This window comes from Rhinatrema bivittatum, chromosome 2 (assembly GCF_901001135.1).
Source record: "Rhinatrema bivittatum chromosome 2, aRhiBiv1.1, whole genome shotgun sequence".
Classification (NCBI taxonomy): domain Eukaryota; kingdom Metazoa; phylum Chordata; class Amphibia; order Gymnophiona; family Rhinatrematidae; genus Rhinatrema; species Rhinatrema bivittatum.
This window is the reverse complement of record NC_042616.1, coordinates 312,736,286-312,751,564: the sequence shown is the minus strand read 5'-3', so window position 1 is coordinate 312,751,564 and position 15,279 is coordinate 312,736,286. Positions and strand designations below refer to the sequence as shown.

Sequence of the window (15,279 nt, the reverse complement as noted above, 5' to 3'; positions counted from 1 at the left end):
AGGTTTGGCTAGCTAATTTAAGCTTTTCCCTGGCTCTCCCCAAGAAGTTGGACTTCTGGCTGTCTTCTTCTATTACAAAGCAGACTGACTAGGAGTTGATTACCTCCTGCAATGCACTGCCAAGTAGCTGTTTAACCAGACCCCCCCCCCCCTTTTTCTTTTTTGTATATTTTATGATTTTTTTTGCTTAGACTAACACACAGCAATTTAAAGCAAAAATATCAATATCCAGAGAAATAGTCAGATAAGGTTAGCACTACACAAATGTGCAAATGGATTGATGATGTGTATTAACATAGTATATATAAGAACATTTACGTTTAGATCCGCACAACTAAAATATAATTAGTGCTTTACATTTGCTCAAACCAGTAATGGCTCTCAGAAAAGTTAAGTTATAAAAGTCTATCCACATCCCACAAACATTTACATAATCTAACTAGTTTGAACTTTATTAACTGTTGATTAAATATGCAGTATGGGCAAAGAACAATTGGCCATTTCCTACTCCCTTTTCTCTAGGGGGGGACGGACCATTTTCAATTCAAAAGCTATAAAACTACAAATGATTTTTAATGTCAATTTTTCCTATGACCCAAGACTTAGAATATAGTCCCAATGGGCCTTCTTATATTTATCATTTGAATCAAATTTATTACATTGTCATACTAAATATGACAAAGAGGGGGATGTTAGGGTGCTTTGAAAAAGTCTTCTTGTAAAGCTATTACTGTACTATGAAATTACATTGATTAGACTTGTAGAATTATTGAAAATTCCTGACATGCCAAGATATGCTGAAATGCCAAGATATATTGAAATGCTAACATGTAGTTCAAAAGTAAAAAAGTATGTTGAGCTTAGTCTTAGGTTTTGTCCCTGTCTTTTGGATTTGATTTACAAGAAATCCCATGATTTACAAGAATCCCAGCTTAAATAATATATACGAGATAAAATAATAATACCATCCTATTAAAAGGATGTTGTACTAATGTCAACCAATTAGGAAAATGTTATGAAAACAAACTAGCTCATTGGTTTGTAAATTGTATAATAATGCTCTGAGAGGATGATGCTGAATTGCCTTGCTGGTAAATTTCACACTCTCCTGGAACATTCCAATAAAAGATCTTTTCTTAAGCTAATGGTATGATTTGGTTATTTTGGTAAACCACAACAGGCTCACACCACACTCTCATGATCTAGGCCACTTCTTCAGCTACTGGGACTGCTGGTGGCCACTGAGTCCTCCTCCTTTCTCGTTGGCCACCACAGGATAGACTCTGTGGCAGCCTGCTGGGCCTGCTGATCTTCTGCCACCAGCAGAATGGACTCCACTGGCAGGCACGGGACTTCCCACACAAGATGGGCTTTGCGGTGGTCTACTGGGAAATGGGATGGGCAGTAGCAAGAATCATGTTTAACCAAATGTTATTTCCTGCTGCTGCAAATAATAAGAGCTGCAACACTAGCCCCATGGCAGCAGGAGATGATGTTAAATGCAACTTCTGCTGCCAGCTGGGGTGGGGGGGGGGGGGGGCAAGGGATAGGGAGTTGTATCATATTTAATAAGATTTGGCAGGGGTTTGGTTTATCCCTGCTCGATCCAATGTATAAAATTAAACTACAAACAATTTTTTGAGTGGTACTTGCCACCCCAAAGCAACACCCATGGACTGGTGATTCACAGAATCCTTTGAAGGCCCTGACTGCATACCACTGAAGGCAATAAAAGGTGAATATTTTGGAAAGTGGTATAGACTTTCTAATGCTACTGTATTTCAAGTAATTTTATAGATATCTTTTCATGTAGTTATCTGCAAATATATTTTTTGCATTTTCAACTGGCTGTATGTGTGTATATATGTGTACACAGCTGACTACTTAGCATTTTTATTTCTGCTACGTAGTCAGCTGTGTACACATATATACACACACACAGCCAGTTTTTATTTCTGCTGGTTGTCTGGGGATCCTTGAATAAACATATAAGGAAGGGTGGAAAATATGAAAGATGACTTGAGGGAAGCATGATCAAGGTATTGAAAACTATGCTTCAATGGATAAAAGTATAAAATGATGTATTTAGGTGTGCAAAAAATCATTATCCACTTATCCTTTAGGGGAATAAGAACGGGCAGTTTATTTTTATTGTTTATTTTATTAAATTTATTATTTGCTTAACAACAGAAGACACTCAGAGATGGTAACTTTCAAACGAGCGCATGGGCACACATATACGTGTATGCATCAATGCAAGTCCAGATAGGCGGCCATTGGATGCACATACACATGTATTTTATAAAATAGTCCCGGCGCACTTATGTGTGCACCAAATTTTGCAAACGGGTGCGTGCAGCTGCAGAAAGTCGGGTTTGAGCTGAATAAGTGGGGGAATATTATAACAGGCGCATGGCCACGCCATGACCAGTTTCACCAGTTCATCCACCAGTTTGCCCTGTGTACACCTAAGTCCTCTTAATCCCCCTGGTTCGTTAGCCTGCATCCCCCCAATAAACCCAGACTCCTCAACCAGCTCAGAGATGCCTGGAAACAATTTTATTATTACTTGCACCTCCTTAATAGCAGATGTAAAGTTATGCGGCACTAGACTTGGGTATTCCCGCACATCCCTGCTCTAGAACACCCACACCCCACCCACACTCTGCCCACACCACTCCTATGCTCCTTTTTGGTTAGAAGTGAGATATTCATGCATCGGCATTTGCAAGCATATGTGGGTGCCTTTTAAAATTGTGTAGATGCGCAGATGCGCTAAAGGCGCACATACCGCCTAGTTTTAGTATGAGCACACTTTTTAAAATTCACCGTTAAGTGAGTTATACTAATTGTCAAACAGGAAAGCAAACAACCTTCTTATCTTAGATAGCCAGAAGGTTATCAGTCAATGTGATAAAGCAGTGAAAAGCTAACAATCATGCTGATGCAATGTTGTCACGCGTTAAACAGACGCTCACAATTGAGCATCCGCTCTCTTAATGTATGCCAATCCACCTCTCCCAGGTGCCACGATAAAAAGGGGGTGCTAGGGGAAATTGTGCATCCCTAATGCCTCCTCGGCATTGGGCCCAGGAAAGGTGGCTGTCAGCGGATAGGAAACGAATGTGCAATACGAGCATCCATTTTCTCCTGCTACCGGCCCAATAGACAACCACAATATACACAGCCTGGACCATGTATATTGTCGATGTATATTGGGTGCCCAGAATTTTTTGATTTTCTCAACCCATTTTTTTTTTTAAATGAGTCCGCTTTCTGTGGTCCCTCCTACTTAGTATCATGAAGATACCAGTAGGAAGGATCACAGAAAGCAGGAATTTGGGTTTTTTACAATGCGCCCTTGAGTCTGGCAGACCTTTATGCCAGCCCCAGGCTGACATAAAATTTGAAGTGTTGCAAGGGTGCATTGACTGCGTGGGGAATTTTTTGCACCATGGGGATTAGCTAATAGCCTCAACTACATGCACTTTTGGACGCGCTAACCCCCGTTTTGCATTGGGGTTATGGACGCACATCCAATCGCGTGTTGAGCCATGCGCTGGCCGCAGCGCATGGTATTGCATTGGCCTGAGTATGCTTTAGGTGTATCAGGTATCACCAGTAGGAAAAAGGAGGTCATTTTACTCTGCATAAATCACTAATAAGATGCCACCTGAAGTACTGAGTTCAGTCCTGGACAGTGAAAGGATGAAAGAAGTTCAGAGCAGGATTACCAAAAATGGTAGAGTCTGCAACACAAGCTCTAGATAGAAAGATTTAAGGAACCTAAACATAATCTAGAAAAAAGATGGGAATATTGGAATATGATAGAAACCTGACTGAGTTCCATAAGGCACAAGAAGGAATCATTTTTCATTAAAAAAAAATAAAAAAGATCAAAGGCAAGTAATACCTAAAGTACCGGAATGTAATCTGCTTTGAAATGCCTGAAAAAGTGGAATATAAATACAATAAAATAAATAAGTAGTCATGATATGAAGTTATAAGTAAGAAAACTCAGAGGAAATACTTCTTTTCTGAGAAAGATATGAATTCCTGGAATAGCCTATCAGCAGGAGTGCTAGCAATCAAAACAATGCTAACCTTCAGGCATGTATGTCTCAGACATAAACACGGGGCAGGGCTATTGGAGTTAACAAGAAGTCAAATAGAATCCATAGGTGGGGACAACTGAGTAGATTGAATAGGCCAAGGGATTCTTTATTTCACTAGAACTACTGTAACAAATCTACAGTGGCTCATTACTCTTCACTGCAATTGTAGACATACTTTATCGTTGTGAACACATTTATTTCTCTTACTTAAGCGTTCTCATTGATTTCAAACTCTAAAAGAAGAGAAACTCTAAAAGATGAATTTTAAAAGCCCTGGGGGTGCCAAAGCATGGAGATGTGCGCGCCAAGCGGATTTTAAAAGCCGCTCATGTACGTGCGTATTTCCCGCTACGTGCACAAGTCAAATGTTTTTTAAAAGGGGCGGGGCATGTCGGGGAAAGGCCAAGAGATGTGCATGCAAATACTTAAGTGCACAGGTGCATGTCAGGGTCCCCTGACCTGTAACTTTATTACTGCTGTGGATGGTATGTAAATAATAAAATAAAATATAGGCTAATCAGCAGGGTTTTAAGAGTTGCGACTAACAGGTGAAAAGGCAGGCTATTAAACTGGGGGGGGGGGGGGGGGTTGGATTCTGGAATTCCTATCCTGTGCTTGGGAGAAATGGGAACGCACTGGTGAAACTGGCAATGGCATGGATGCACATCCTTTTAAAATCCTCCTACTTTCCCCGGTGGAAGCGGGATTTGCACGCACATGTGCACACGCTCAGCCTGTTTTATATCATGCGCTTATATACCCACGTCTGTTATAAAATGGCCACATCTCTGGACGTGAGCCGGCAAACGTGCGCACATGTGTGTCTGCGCACCTGTTTAAAAGTCTCCGTCCCTGTTTGTTTGTTCCACGTAAATAATGGGGCAACAAGCACATTTCTTTTTTCAATGTCCCAGAATATACAGCTGAGTTCGAAAGAAAAGTTTAAAAAGTCACTTGAATGAATATGAACCAATTTAATCCATCTGTTCCTTTTAGAATTTTTTTTTTTTTGCCTTTTTTCCCTGGTTTCCTCTCTCCCCTTTTAACCGCCAGCCCCTTCGCCGAAGTTCATGCCCGCACGAGTCTGGTAATCCTCGCTGGCCTGAGAGCTGAAGGGCTGCCTCCTCTAGGTGTATCCTCAATACTGCTTGGTCAGCAAGGGGCCACCACCATAGCAACCATCATCTTCCCTCCCCATACCTGAATGTATCATCTCTTTCACATGCCTAGGTCCAATTGATCCTGACAGATACAGTATCCAAACTTTGATCCCCCTGAGGCTGTCCCTGAGTCACCGGGACAGCCTCTTTAACATTATTTTAAGTCTTCTTTGTGTTGAGGATTTTGGATCTTGAGTCATATAACAAGGGGGAAGGAAGGGCATCAACTCCCAATTTGTTTTTACACTAGGTAGCAGACCACAAAATATTTTTATTTCAGATAACGAGTCTTTCAACCTTTGTGGGCCTTCTGACTTTGATCTGTTCTCTCACTGTGGTTCTTTATTTCTTTCTCATCGGCATGGCATTTCTTCTGTACTATTTTTGCTGTATCTCCTCATCTCTGCTTTTTTCTTTGCACCAAATTCTCGTTTTGCTTTCTCCCCTTTTCAGATTTCTTTATCCTGTTTTTTTACACATGTGGCAGACCCCCTTGGTCTGGCCACCAGATGTCACTGTCCCTGTATTAGAACACGCTGTGTAAGAAGCCATCCATCAGCCTCAGCCCCTCCCACCTGGAGACTCTGGATTGGATGGCTGAAGACTATTTAGTCCAGTCATTATAATATGCCATGGGGTTCAGTTTGAGGAAGCAGTCATGGAGTAAAGATGTATCATTTTCCCACTCTGGAGAGGCCTTTCAGTTTCACCCAAAAGGAGTTTCTTTTAGAAGTGACACTTCCCAGTGCACTCCCTGCCAGCGGGTCCTTCCTCTAAATTACAAGGAGAGAGATTTTAAGCCTGATACACTTTTGAGGTGAAAGGATGTGAGCCCACTCTAAACCCTAGGTGGGCCAAGCACCAGTGATGGATCCTGCTGTGAGAGACAGTGAGGGCAGAAGAGAGATCCAGTTTAACTTTAAGAAGTATTTTTTGGACTTAAGAAGAGTGGGGAAGTTTTTTATCCCCTGCCCCACTGGGATTGCAGTGCTGAGAACTTGCCTGATCCAGTAGATGTTTCCCCAAGATAAGTCCCCCAGAAACATCAGTGAATAAAGGATGAAAGAATTACTAAGGAAGGAAGAACAAGAGCAGGAGACCCCAATCAGATCTCCATACCCCAAGGGACCAGGTCAGGCTGGGTGTCTTAGGAGAAGATGACCAAAGATAGGATTTTTGCAATAAAGTTGGGATCCCTCCAATAGGATTCCTGTACAGCCGCTGGGAGAGTTAGCGCTTTTAAAATCACCATGGGGCTACCCAGATGCCTGGAAAAGGACGCCTGCCTCCCCAGAACCACACATGCACCAACATTCAGATGTATATCCAACATTATGGATGAATGGACTTGCTTTGATATTACCAATCAGTAAAGACTTTATTTTTAATACCCAAACCTGGTCCTCGTCTATTCATTACAGCCTCTCACTTCATGGGAAGCACCTATAGTTCATACACACACTGGGAATACTACTACATCTTCTGGGCCACAAGCGAGAGCTTAGCCCCATAAAAAAGAATCGCCCCAGGGATTAAGAGTCAAGCGTGGGAGAGAATATGCTAGCTGGAGCAGACCCAGAGGAAATAAATTAGTTGTGTGCCCTGAAGGAAGTTCCTTCCTCAAAAAAGAGGATTACACTCACTCACATTGCACTGGCAATTCTCAGACAGTTTATACATCTCATGGGTCTTATTTGTACTTTATTTTCTTGCATAGAACTCTGAGGTTTTTTGTTTTGGTTTTTTTTTTATCATTTTGTCATTTCGGTAGCCAGAAACTGTGAAACATGAAATTAAATGAGACTTGGGTAATTAAGCTGTAAATGCCAACAGTTAAATTTTGTAATGCCGTAAACTGCCCGTGTTGCTCCTAATAGATTTATAGTTAACTCTTAGCTATTGTCACAGAACATTCATAAAGGTTGAACTTATTATTCTGTGTTCAGATAACTTACCACATTGTGGAGCAGTCAAAGTTCACAAGGAGCCATTTGTGAGGATTAAAGTTGAATGAATCTGCATACTGTGTGGAAAAATACAGAAAAAGAAAAATCTTAGTTCAGAATCCAGGCATGCATATTTCATCATTTCTAGTTTCCAAGTGTTCTGTACAAATACTCATCGAAATTTACGTGCAATTCTAGAACAGGAGGTAATGGATATGAGGCAGAAAGGAGGTAGCATTAAAAAAATACTTCTTCATGAAAAGGGTGAGGAGTGCCTGAAACAGCCTCCCATGCAGATAGTGGATTCAAAAACTAACAAACATCAAGCATGGGATAAGCACAGAGGATCTTTCCTTGCTAAGAAGTGAAGGGAACACCAGGAATAAACTGCAGTTTAGGGTAATGCAAAAAGAAGCAAATAGGGCAAACCTAAATGGGCCTTCAGATCTTCTCTACTGTCCTAATCTGTTTGTCTCCAGTCATATAAATATTCGATTTCCTTAAAAGTTCAAAGCACTGATATTAGGGAAGCATGTACACCATATGTTGAAAGATATATATGTAAGGAATCTTTGGTTTCCTTGCCAAAAGGACTGAACCAATATTCTGGGGAAGTAGAGAGAGAGAGAGAGTAGTCAAGCAGAGGTATGGGTTTTGCTTTCCTATGTGGGAGAAGCAGATGGTATGCACAGAGCCTTTATAAACTTCTGCCACCACCTTAGAACATGGATTTTCATTTGGATTTCAGTTTGGATTCCTAAATTAACTTATGAAGGGCAACATATCTCATGCTGTACCACTTTGATTATTTTCCGGAGTTAGGAGTCTGCAGTCTCTCTAAACAGAGGAGACAGAATAGAAAGTAAGGAGACAAGAGTTTCTGTTCCCTGTTTTAGCTGTCAGAGGAAGGAGTTCTTTTTCCCATCCTTCCTACCCAGGGCCGGATTCTGTGGGTGGGGGGGAGCTAGGCGGCACCCCGAGTGCCACCAACATCACCCATCCCACCACAGCCGCAGAGAGGCCCAGTTGCCTTGCCGCATCACATCCAGCACGGCTGAAGAGAGGCCGGTGTCCACAGTGTATTTCATCCCACCACAGCCGCAGAGGGGTCCAGGGAGGTGCCATCAGGTCGGGGAGGGGCTCATCTCACCCAGAGCACCAGTTGCCCAAAAGCAAGCCCTGTTCCTACTTCTTTTGATTGTTTTGTTTTGTCTTTTTTGTGTTACTGACTACCTCAGGACCCAGGGACTCAGATGCTGCTGATTTGAGGAAGTGGGCCTTTCCCTTAGGTGTCATCAAGGACAAATGGACTTGCATCCATATCTAGGAAGAAGAGGTTAAAGTATAGTATAAGGACTGTGTAAGAACTCAATGAGAATCACTAGAGAGGTGTGCTAAGGTGCCCATTTGCTGCCATAAAGCTGGGAATGGAGAAAAGAGAAGACTATGGGGAAAGATATGAGAAATGGGACTGTTGTTGCTCGTAAAACATGTAGACAAATGTTCTTTCCATTCCTATAGAGAGAAATTGAGGGTTAAGAAGTAAAAGAGTATGAGCTGAGGACTCAAGTGGTAGAGAGAGGAGAAGTAATTAAGGAGCGAAATCACTCAGGGAATTTGCTGGAATGATTGGAGGAACTGTTTCTGAAAGTGTTGGTCACAATTGTACTGAGTTTCAAGTTGTGGAAATCTATTGGATTATTTTTCAGTTTATAAAGAAATCATCAATTCACTTTTACCACCTATCAATAACATTGAGTTGGAACCAACACAGTCTCCAGCATGATTATTGGTGCTGCCTATGGAGTGAACTTTAAAAGAGTTGCTGTATTAAAAGGCCCATATATGCATCTGGGCTGAGCATGAGCAACTCGTATTTTAAAACCACCCAATTACACGCGTGTGTGTGTGTGTGTGTGAGCATCCCAATGTGCGGGAAAAAAGGGACGGAGTTAGGGAATATCAGGGGCATTCCAGGCTGGGGCCAACAATGCACGGAAATCCGGATTTAAATCCCACGCCCACAGTGTGCATTGGGCTGTTACCAGCGCTTATTTACTTCTGCTCTTGGTGAGGTGATAATCTGAAAAAAAAAACCCCTCATTTTTTACCTAAAACGATTGGGTGAGGGAATATGGGTAATCGGGGGGAGGGAGGGCAGGCTGAAGAACCAGAGGAGTCTGGATGAAGCAGAGATAGAATGGGCAAACTGGTGGACTAATGGGTCAAACTGACTATTTCCTTCACGTGTGCATGTTTTAAAATCTGCGTTGCTATGCACAATAAAGCCGACAAATTCATAAGGAAGATTATGCAAATAATGTTTGCTTGTGTAACCCCTTAAAATTAGAACCACGCATAGGTGCACAAGGTGTATTTTAAATCATGTGTGTGCACTTGTGAAGATAATTTTAAATTCCAGCATATGTGCGCTCACACACTCATACACACATATATGGGTGCATGCGTGCTCATTTAAAAGTTCCTGTCCCTGTTTGGAGATCATCAGTGTTTTTACAGGGTGTGTGAAGAAAGACTGGGGGTGAATAGCGCAAAAAGCCCTTGAAGCTGAGCTTCCCCCGTTGGGGTTACCTGGACTCTCAGAGTGGTAAATTATCTTGGTACAAACTGTGCAAATAGAGCCCTACCCTTTTTGATGTGGGCCTCTGGGGTTTGATAGCAGAGTCCCATCCCCCCCCCCCCCCCCCAGGGCTTACATAAATTATACAGTAAAACACTGACATTATATACTAAAAGTTTATATATATAGATATATATGAGATCTGGTTCTTCTGCATAGTGATTATTGTGTTTTATGCACTGAAATTTAACTACCACATACAGACATATTTTCGGTACAAAGAAGAAATCTTTATAATATGTGGTGCTACTTTTAAACTATCAGAACAGAGTGCATTTACGGTATACTGATGTCCTTATATTTTATATTAAGATGCAAGTTATATATTTTATATATTTTTATATTAACATGCAAGTTAAGATGCAAGTTATAATCATCTCTATGATTTTTTCTCAATACCCAGACTCAAGAAAAGAGGAGGAGGACACCTCCTAGCGGCTAAAAAAGGTTTAGGCCTCACCCTACAACTTACCAACACCTCGCACAACAGAGAAGCTGCCCTCGTTAAGTCAAACTACTTCCTGGAACCTTGGAATCCAACCCTTTTCCCATCACTGAACTCATAACGAAGCACATAAACCCTGACAAACAAGCTGTGATATTGGGAGACTTCAACTTGCACGTGGATGCTTCCCCACTATCCCATAACAGCGAAACTCTTCTCTCCTCGCTCAGTTACCTAGGCTTCTCTCAAATCGTCAATAGCCCTACCCACACAGCAGGTCATACCTTAGACCTCATTTTCATCAACGATGGCATCTCGCTCTCCTCCAAGCCCATCTGTTCACCGGTCCCATGGTCAGACCACATGATCATCTCCACTGCGCTCAAGATTAAGGATCACCCTCCCCATTCCTATCCTAAAACCACAATACAATTTAGAAAACCCTGCTCCTCGGACCACCTCAACAGCTACCTCACTAAGGAACTATCACATCTTGACCTTTCAAACACTGACGCAGCCATCACATCCTGGATTAATGTTACTACAAAAGTAGCTGATCAAACTTGCCCTTCGTCCACAAAAGTCATAAGCCCCTCATCTCTTAACAGAAAACCTTGGTTCACCTCAGATCTTAAGGCCCTTAAACAAGACCTCAGAAGGAAAGAACACATTTGGCGCAAAAATCCATCTACGGCTTCTTCAACTGCCTACAAATCTCTTCTTAATGCTTATAGGGTCGCCATCCTCAGAACGAAAAAAGACTTCTTCGCTAAGAAAATCCACCATTTTATCTTCGACTCGAAAGCCCTATTCGAGTCGAATATGTAGAATTCCATAAGTTGAGTCTATGTCCATACGTGCACCGATTCCCTAAATAAAAATTGAAACCCCTCACCCTCCTTAATCCCCCCCCCAAGACTTACCAAAACTCCCTGGTGGTCCAGCGAAGAGTCAGGACGCCATTCCTGTATTCCTTTGCGAGGAGCACGTGACGTCGGTGTCACGTCGGAGTGACGCGGACGTCACGTGATTCCCCGTGCGTTCGCTCCGGGACCCTCGTTGGACCCAACCGGAACTTTTGGCCAGCTTGGGGGGGCCTCCTGACCCCCCCCAAGCTGGCCAAAAGTTCCGGTTGAGTCCAACGAGGGGTCCCGGAGCGAACACGCGGGGAATCACGTGACGTCCGCGTCACATCGGAGTGACGCGGACGTCACGTGATTCGCCGCGCGTTCGCTCCGGGACCCTCGTTGGACACAACCGGAACTTTGGCCAGCTTGGGGGGGCCTCCTGCCCCCCCCAAGCTGGCCAAAAGTTCAGGTTGTGTCCAACGAGGGTCCCGGAGCGAATGCGCGGGGAATCACGTGACGTCCGCGTCACTCCGACGTGACGCCGACGTCACGTGCTCCTCGCAAAGGAATACAGAAATGGCGTCCTGACTCCCCGCTGGACCACCAGGGAGTTTTGGTAAGTCTTGGGGGGGATTAAGGAGGGTGAGGGGTTTAAATTTTATTTAGGGGAATCGGTGCACGTATGGACATAGACTCAACTTATGGAATTCTACATATGTCTATATTGACCGAAATTGACCCCCCCCTTTCGACTTATGGACTTATGAACATAAACTTTTTGTCTGCACATCCCTACTCTTTATTGCTGCTTCGGTTGTGTCTTCAATCCGCGAGTGAAGAGACTGGTGATAGCCATGGGGGGGGGAGGGGAGGGAAGGAGTGAACGAACCAGGGATAGCCTTGGGGGTGGGGGGAGTGAACAGACCGCATTATCAAATTCAAAGAATTTCATAAGCCTCCTGGGGATTTGTGAGAGAGGGGCACATGATGGCAGGATGGGGAACTTCCTTTCCCTCTCTCTCTCTCTCACACATACATATGTTTATTCACACTCATGTCCACAGATGCTCTCACTCTCCACCCATGCTCGCACAAATGCTCTTTCTTGCTCATACACACATACAAATGCTTTCACACATGCACATTTGCTTTTTCACACACATTCATATACACACATGCTCTTCAAACACATATCCACTTCCTCTACCTCACTCACACTCTGTCAGGCTGTCAGCAGATGAGCTCAGTAATCAGCTATAGGCTCATATTTTCTTCTGCCGCTGCTAAGCCCAGTCTTTTTCGGCCACAGAGAGTGGTAATTCCATGCAGGACAATCCTTGTCTCTCCATTGATACTATTGTTGCTGACTGCAGGTACTAACATCTCACTTGTGGCTCCCCCTGCATCTAGGCACCAGTTGATGACATCATCAAGCATCGACTGCTCAGAAGCCATACTGAACAGAGGCTCTCCCAGCAGTTGTAATGGAGGTTCTCTCAATGAAACATTGCAGCCTGGGGAAGGCAATGGCAAAATCTCTTCTTTAATGCTTCCCCACTGTACACTGACCACTCAGAAGCTCCAGCTGGGTACAATATATATATCAGATAATATAATCATTTTTTGTACCCAAGAAGGGGTTATAGAAAGAAAAGAAAACATGTGCAAATAATCTAAGTGTGCATATTTTTGCATGTGCAATTACGTTTGCATTTGTCCTCATTTATGACTGTTACAACAAGAAAATATTTTTTCAAAATAACTGCATTAGAAAAATGCACCCACCCTCACTCATAAAAAAAACTACTGCTGATCTCTCAGTCTTGATGATTTTGAAATAGTTTCCCTCAGACATAAATTTAGCACTTGGGGAAGAAAAGAATAGGAGCAAAAAGTAAAAAGAAAAAAAATCCAGTAAAAGAGGTGCAAGTAGTGCTTCAGGACTTTTATCCAATCCTTAAATTTGCCTCTTGTAATTTTATTTTTTATTTATATGCATTACTTATATAAATCAAGTACAAAGGAGAGAAAAATAACTGTGATTATATAAATGGGAAGATAGAACAAGAAAAATTAGAAAAACAGAATCCATCTGCTGAAAATAGAATTCACAAATACTGATGGAGGACTAAAAAAACCTCTGAAGCAGGGTAGCTAATACAGAAATATTAATAAATAGAATAGAAAATAGTTAACAGGAGAGCAGTATTCTCAAACATTTCCTTATTACAGGGCATCATATTAGACATAGAACTCCAAAAAAAACATAAATCGGTTAAGCATTCCCTTGTTACTTATTTTCCAAAAAGAACCTTAAAGGTGAACTTTAAAAGGCCGACGTGCACCAAAATTGGGAGATGCGCACACAAGTCGGGCTTGCATACGCCCACCGAATTTTAAAAGCCGCCCATATGCACGTATATCTCCTGCTGCGTGCATATCTCACTTGATTTCAAAAAGGAATGTGATCTGGGCATTGCAGAGCACGGCCAAGAGATTTGCATGTAAATACTTATGCACCCCAGTGCACGCCTACATCCATTACCACAAAAGTTTACTTCTGCTATGGAGAGGGTGTAACTTAAAAAATAAAATAAATTAGCCATAGCTTTTAACTGGGTAAACTGGTGGACTAACTGGTGAAACTGGCAAAGGTGTGAATACGAGCTCATTATAAAATACCCTGGCTTATGCAGTAGATTTGGGATTTGCGTGCCTAAGTGTGCGACCACTTAAAATTGGGCGCACAAGTGCGCACAGCCAGTCTATTTTATAATGTGCGCGCACGTTATAAAATGGCCATGTATATGGGCGCGCTGACAAACATGCCTCAAAGTGTGCCCAAGCGCCAGTTTAAAAGTCACAATCCCTATTGAGAGGACTCCAAAATATATATCTATTGCCTGAACACGAGAGAACACATTTATGTGGAAATCTAACATAAGTAGCACAAAGGTCCAAAATCTCTTGGTGCAGAGATAAAAAAGAATTTTCTCCTTTCCTGAATTTAACAACATAAATCCAGAAAAATCCATATCTTCAAGCCCATATATAAGACTTGGCAATTCTGAGAATTGTTTTCCCACAGGACTGAGATAATCTCAGTCCTGTGGGAAAACAAATTGAACTGATTTGATAGCCCTATTGATTTCTTCCTCCTGAGAATTTCCCAAAAACCTGCCTGCCAAAGGGTTCCTAACTCTACCTTCAGCAAACCTTCCCCACCATCTTCCAGAGCTTTTCTTGCAGAATGCAGAAAGAACATTTGATTCATAGGTAGAATATGCTCCTTGGAAAGGTTAAGCATTTCTTAAAAATATTTAAGGAGCAAATTCTCAAGGAGAAAGACGAGAGGATTTAGGAAAATTCAAAAACCAAAGATAAAGAAATCTATTACAATTCTCTAGCTGACCATGCAACACATTCTTGCCTTGAATCAAAGTTGTTTGCACAGATGACATTTGCAATGCAGATTGCTCCAAATTCTCAATCCTGTCACCATAAGAAGTCATTTTGTTCTCTTGTACTTTCAACCTTGAGTGAATATCCAAAGTTAATATGGTTAAATGCTCAACAAATGCTCATAAAACCAATTTTATTGCCCATATACAATAGATTACTGGAGAAGTAACTGAAATTGTGGAGTTCACTTGGCATCGTCTCTCCTCGTGCCATCATCTTGTTCCTCCCCTACTCAGCGATGAAAGGTTTGCCTCTTAAAGCCTGATTCACTAAAGATTTTTCCAGAGGCAGAATGAGAGAAAAGCCTTTAAGGTGTATTTTAAAAGCCCAGCGCACATTAAAATTGGGAGATGCATGCACAAGTCAGGCTTGCGCGTGCCCAAAGAATTATAAAAATTGTCCAGATGCGCACGTATCTCCTGCTGCACGCACATCTCACTTGATTTCAAACAGGGGCGTGATTCGGGTATAGCCAAGAGAAGTGGGTATAAATACTTATGTGCCCTTACATGTGCCCGGGTCTACAGCCGCGTAAGTTTACTTCTGCTAGGGAGGAGGTGTAAGTTCATTAAAATCAGCCATTTCTGCCTGGTTTAAAGGGTCTGGGGTAACTGGGGAGAGTGCAGGCTATCAAACCCATTATAAAATACCCTTACTTAAAT

At 42.3% G+C, this 15,279-nt stretch overlaps 1 protein-coding gene across 3 annotated transcripts in view; it reads right to left on the bottom strand.

The window, feature by feature from the left end:
* DDC (dopa decarboxylase) overlaps window positions 1-15,279 on the bottom strand; it is a 315,358-nt gene that overhangs the window by 106,066 nt on the left and 194,013 nt on the right. For all 3 annotated transcript variants that reach the window (XM_029589726.1, XM_029589729.1, XM_029589727.1), the window contains exon 9: window positions 7,231-7,298. In XM_029589726.1, the coding sequence (XP_029445586.1) occupies window positions 7,231-7,298 (68 nt within the window). The remainder of the gene's footprint in view (window positions 1-7,230; window positions 7,299-15,279) is intronic.